At 68.3% G+C, this 5651-nt stretch overlaps 1 protein-coding gene across 1 annotated transcript; it reads left to right on the top strand.

The window, feature by feature from the left end:
* Positions 1-851: 851 nt before the first annotated feature.
* On the top strand, positions 852-5651 carry TAMALIN (trafficking regulator and scaffold protein tamalin). The gene is made up of 8 exons (XM_039703271.1): positions 852-1010; positions 3434-3483; positions 3878-3932; positions 4255-4357; positions 4444-4537; positions 4609-4675; positions 4763-4829; positions 4912-5651. Exons 1-8 carry the CDS (start codon positions 870-872, stop codon positions 5334-5336), a joined length of 1002 nt encoding a protein of 333 aa, XP_039559205.1. The 5' UTR covers positions 852-869; the 3' UTR covers positions 5337-5651.

Below are 5651 nucleotides of genomic sequence, written 5' to 3'. Positions count from 1 at the left end.
GTCCCCGAGCAGGACCCTGCGCTGACCCCCCCTGCGGACCCCCAGAGGGTCACCGAGCAGGACCCCAGGTGCAACTTGGACATTCCTGGGACCTCCATGGGATCCCTCAGCAGGAACCCAAATTGTTCTGTCCTGCTGGACCCCACCCAAGGGGTCCTGGAGCAAGACCCTCACCCTGGACCCGAGCAGGACCCTCACACAGGACCCCCCCCCCACTGGACGTCGATGGGGTCCCCGAGCAGGACCCTCACATCGGACCCCCTCCCCACTGGATGTCCATGGGATTCCTGAGCAGGACCCCCCGCACTGGACCTCCATGGGGTCCCCAAGCAGGACCCCCCCACTGGACCCACTACTGGTTCCCGATGGGGTCCCCAAGCAGGACCCTCACACCGGACCCCCCCCTTGGACCTCCATGGGATCCCTCAGCAGGAACCCAAATTGTTCTGTCCTGCTGGACCCCACCCAAGGGGTCCACGAGCAGGAGCCTCACACTGGACCCGAGCAGAGCAGGACCCCCTCCACTGAACCTCCATGGGGTCCCCGAGCAGGACCCTCACACCGGAACCCCTCCCCACTGGATGTCCATGGGCTCCTGAGCAGGCACCCCCCCCAATGGACCTCCCCACTGGTCCCCGATGGGGTCCCCGGGCAGGACCCTCACCCCGGACCCCCCGGACTCCACGTGCTCCCGACTCGTGCCCGGGCCCGCAGAGCCGCCGGCCGCAGCCGGACCCTGGGCGTGGTCTATCCCCAAAGCCGCGGTTTAACGCCCAAGTGGGTGGGCTCGGCCCCAAAAAGGGGCGCGTCCCGCCGTGTCCCCACCCCCCGGGTCCATATAGCGGCGCCCGGGACGGCCCGGCCCGGCCATGACCCTGCGGCGGCGGCGGCGGCGGCGGCTCCGGCCGAAGGACGATGCGGCACCGGCGGTGGCCCCGGAGAGCCCCGGGCCCGCCGAGCTGTACCGAGCGCTGGCGGCGGCCGGCGGGACCCTGCCCCGCGTGCGCAAGGTAGGGTTGTGGGGGGAATAGGGGAGCAGCCCCGGTGCCCCCCGGTGCCCCGGGGCTGGAGGGGGAAGCGGCACCGCGGGCGGTGTCGGGCTGCGGGGGGAGCGGGGCTGCGCCGTGTCCCCGTCCCGCGCCGCCGCTGGTGTCCGCGCCCCGCGGGTCTGCTCCGGTTTCTCCTCCTGGGCTCTTATCCTGCCCCCGGGGCCCGCCCGAGCTTTCCGCGTGTCCCCATCCCGCTCTGGTGTCCCCATCCTGCCCCCGGGGTCCGCCCGAGCTTTCCGCGTGTCCCCGTCCCGCTCTGGTGTCCCCATCCTGCCCCCGGGGCCCGCCCGAGCTTTCCGCGTGTCCCCATCCCGCTCTGGTGTCCCCATCCTGCCCCCGGGGTCCGCCCGAGCTTTCCGCGTGTCCCCGTCCCGCTCTGGTGTCCCCATCCTGCCCGGTGGCCGCCCCCAGCCTCTTGTCGTGCCCCAGCATCTCCTCACCCCCGTCCCATCCTTCCGCAGCATCTTCCCGGTGTCCCCGTCCCGAGTTGTCCCCCCCAGGCGTCACATCCTGTCCCGGATCCTGCCCCGGTGTTGTCCCTGTACCCCCAGCCTGGTTCCTCCCCGAGCCCCACATCAAGGTCCCTCCCCACCTTCCCTCAGGTGTCCCTTCCCAGTGTCCCCCAAGCCCCACATCCTGTCCTGGTCCCTCTCCGTGTCCTGCCCTGCAGCTTTAAGGACACAGGGACAGACCCCCACGCACTGTTTGTGGCTCTGTCACTGCGACAGGAGTGTCCCCACGGCCCCCTGGGGACAGGCGTGACCCCACAGCCCCTGGGGAGAGGAGTGACCCCACAGCCCCCTGGACTCTGTCCTGTGAGAAGGGCAAGAGGATCGCCCACAGGGTACCCCAGGACAGGGGTCTGATTTAGGGACAGTCAGGGACAGGTCCCAGAGTCCCCCAGGTCTGATTTGGGTACAGTAAGGGACAGGTCCCAGAGTCCCCCAGGTCTGATTTGGGGAGAATAAGGGACAGATCACAAAGTCCCCCAGGTCTGATTTAGGGACAGGTCCTGGAGTCCCCCAGGTCTGATTTAGGGACAGTAAGGGACAGGTTACAAGAGTCCCCTAGGTCTGATTTAAGGAGGGTAAGAGTCAGGTCACAAAGTCCCCCAGGTCTGATTTAGGGACAGGTCCTGGAGTACCCCGGGTCTGATTTAGGGACAGGTCCCAGAGTTCCCCAGGTCTGATTTAGGGACAGTAAGGGACAGGTTACAAGAGTCCCCTAGGTCTGATTTAAGGAGGGTAAGAGTCAGGTCACAAAGTCCCCCAGGTCTGATTTAGGGACAGGTCCTGGAGTACCCCGGGTCTGATTTAGGGACAGTCCAGGACAAGTCCCAGCGTTCCCCAGGTCTGATTTAGGGACAGTCCAGGACAGGTCCCAGAGTACCCCGGGTCTGATTTAGGGACAGGTCCCAGCGTCCCCCAGGTCTGCTCTGGTGGAGCACGGGGCCCCTGGAAAAGCTCCTCTGTGGTGACGCCGGGACCGGCACCGCCCTGGCGCTCCCCCCGGCCCCGTGGCGCTTCCTGAGCGCCGTGGGAAGCGGGAGCGGGGCGGCATCCGGAGCAGAAGTGGCCTCGCGGCTGTGCTGCCACAGCCCAGACGTGCACGGTGGCCTGGCTGCCGCTCACCAGCCAAGGCCACCACCAGACCTGTCCCTGAGGGGTCCGGGGCGTCCTGCGTCACCTTCCCGTCACTGCGGTGACGTGGGGCCCAGCGTGACAGGCGACAACTTTCCCTTTGCTGAGCACACCCACTTCTGGTGGTTTTGTGCCTGTGGATGCGTTTGGGGAGGTCTGTCACTATCTGGTGACACCAGCAGGGCTGGTGACACCCACGTGGCAGGCAGAGCACAGAGGGAACCGCTGGCTGCCACCAAGATGTGCCACTCTCAAGGGGTGACACTGCCTGCGCTGCACTGGGGCTGCCAGAGCCCAGCAGCCACCCAGGGGCATTTGGGGACAGCCCTGTCACCCCCTGCCCTGCCGTGAGGGTCCTGCCAGTCCCTCCACCCGCCCACGCCTCCGCGCCTGCCACAACAGGGGCATTGTCTGGTGGATTTTGTGGAAAAAACCCGACTTTGTGGCCACAACAGGGCCCCTCTGTGCCGGGGCCCCTCGGAGCGCGGCGTGGGGTGGGCGCGGCGCGGCTGACGTCAAAGCGTGGGGCGAGCACGGGGCACTCTGAGGGTGCCTTTGAGCCCTGATCAAAGCCCCGTTATGCCCGGGGGGCACCCGGGCGCTGGTTCGGTGCCGGCTTGGCACGGCGCTCCCCCGGGGTTCGGTGCTGCCCTGGTGGGACGCGGCGTTGTGGCTGTCCCTGCGGGAGGTGGGGGATGTCCCCTCGGGTGTCCCCTCGGGCTGATGGCTCTCCCTTTGCCACAGGACACAGGGTTCAAGTGGGCATCGCCGAGCCTGTCCCCAGAGGAGCACAGGTAGGGACAGGGGACACGGGAGTGGGGCTGGGGTCTCTGTGCCAGAGGTTGGCTTGGTGCTGGGACATTGTTCCACTCTGGATACCTCGGGAGGGCTGGGAATGAGGGGGATTTTATGGGGGAGGAGAGAGCAGCCGTGGGGTCACAGCTCCCTGGTGGGCTCAGACACCCCAGACCCTGTGGGCATCCTGCCTGGCACCCACAGAGCTCTGGCCAAGGCAAACTGGGGAGGGGAGGGGTGGGGGTCTCATCCCTGGGGGTGGGATGGAGGGAATCCCACCTCAGGCAGAGTTGTCCTGTCCTTGGGGACCCCAAAGCAGCATTTTGAGAGGTTTGCACAGGCAGTTTTGGGCGTGCCTGGTGCTCTGCCCTGTCCCTGATCCCTGTTCCCCAGGAGGGTGGTGACGCTGGAGAAGAAGGCAGAGGAATCCTTCGGCTTCGAGATCCAGGTGGGTGCTGAGCCGAGCCGTGCCATGCCCTGCTCCCCGCCCTTCCTACCCGCACCTTGCTCTGCACGAGGGTATTTTTAAGTTGTCTCTGAGCTGGGGGTTATTTTTAGTGGTGACAGAGTCACCGAACCTCCCCCGGCTGTGCCGCCGGGGGGGCACCCTGGGGTGCAGCCATCAGGGCGAGCCCCCCCCTGCCAGGGGCTGCGGCGCTGCCCCGCTCGCCCAGCAGCAATGCAGCGCTGCATTGCTGCCCCGTGGCTGCTCCTGGGGGGGTCCTGGGGGTCGGGGTGCCCCCGTGGCCCTCACCAGAGCCCCCTTCCAGACCTACGGGCTGCACCACCAGGACAGGAACAGCGTGGAGATGTTCACCTTCGTGTGCCGCGTGCACGACGGCAGCCCGGCCGAGGCCGCGGGGCTCAAGGCTGGTGAGCAATCCCGGGGGGAGCCAGGGGGGACCCCAGCAACAGGGAGCAGCCCCCCCTGAACCCCCCCTGCTCACCCCGTGCTCCAGGGGACACCATCACAGGGGTGAACGGGCTGAACGTGGAGGGCATCCGGCACCGGGAGATCGTGGAGATCATCAAGAGCTCGGGCAACGTTCTCCGGTGAGCTGGGGGGCTCAGGGGGGGCCCGGGTGGCTGCAGCCCCCCCAGTGCTGACGGCTGCTGACCCACAGGCTGGACACACTCTACGGCACCAACATCCGCAGGGCCGAGCTGGAGGCCCGGCTGCAGTACCTGAAGGTGAGAGGGGCTGGCAGGGGGCACGGGGGGCTGGCAGGGGGCTGGAGACCCCTCCCCAGGGTCCTCACCCCCTCCCCCTCCCCACAGCAAACCCTCTACGAGAAATGGGGGGAGTTTCGCTCGCTGATGGTGCAGGAGCAGCGGCTGGTGCGGGGTGAGTGGGGGCCCGGGGGGGCTGGTGGGGGGGATTTGGGGGCACCACCCGGCCCCCCTGACACCCCCGTGTCCCCCATCAGGTGTGGTGGCCAAGGACCCCAGCATCTACGACACGCTGGAGTCCATCCGCTGGTGCCTGCAGGGGGAGGGGCTGCCGGGGGGCTCCTCCCGGGCCAGCGGCAGCGATGACTCCCTGTACCAGACCTGCGTCTTCGCCTCCTCCAGCTCCCTGGATGGGGACAAGGATGGCGACAAGGACAAGGATGAGGACAGCGGGGGTCCCGCGCCCCCACCACCGCGTCCCCGACCCGCCCTGGCCCGCAGCGCCAGCCTCAAGTGTGCGGGGGGGCCGGGGGCTGCGGGGAGGCTTTGGGCCCGGGCCGGGGACCCCGGGGACGGAGCCGCCGCCCCCCGCAAGAACCGGCACAGCAGCTTCCGCCAGCGCCTGCTCAAGTTCATCCCGGGTCTCAACCGGGCGCTGGAGGAGGAGGAGAGTCACCTCTAGCCGCCGGCCCCCCAGGACTATTTATTTATTTATTGCAAGGGGGCTTCGTTCCCCCCGGCCCCCCTCCCTGGGGCTGCAGGAAGGAGGTTTGGGTTGGCCCCCACCCGGGCCGTGGGGATCGTGGCGCTGAGGGACGGACACAACAGCACGGGACAGACGTGAGGACCCTCCCGAAGCGGCTCACGGAGCGGGACCTTCCTCGCTGGAGGGGAGCACCGGGGGAGCCCCGCATTCCCCGGGCTGGGGGGGCCGCGGGGGTCCCGCCCTGCGCCCCCCGGGCTGTTGTAGCGCCAATACAGAGAGGATTTGCGGCGA

This window comes from Passer montanus, unplaced genomic scaffold (genome assembly GCF_014805655.1).
Source record: "Passer montanus isolate IOZ18808 unplaced genomic scaffold, ASM1480565v1 scaffold161, whole genome shotgun sequence".
NCBI lineage: Eukaryota > Metazoa > Chordata > Aves > Passeriformes > Passeridae > Passer > Passer montanus.
Note: the sequence above shows the minus strand (reverse complement) of the source record. Positions and strands in the feature narration are given on the sequence as shown.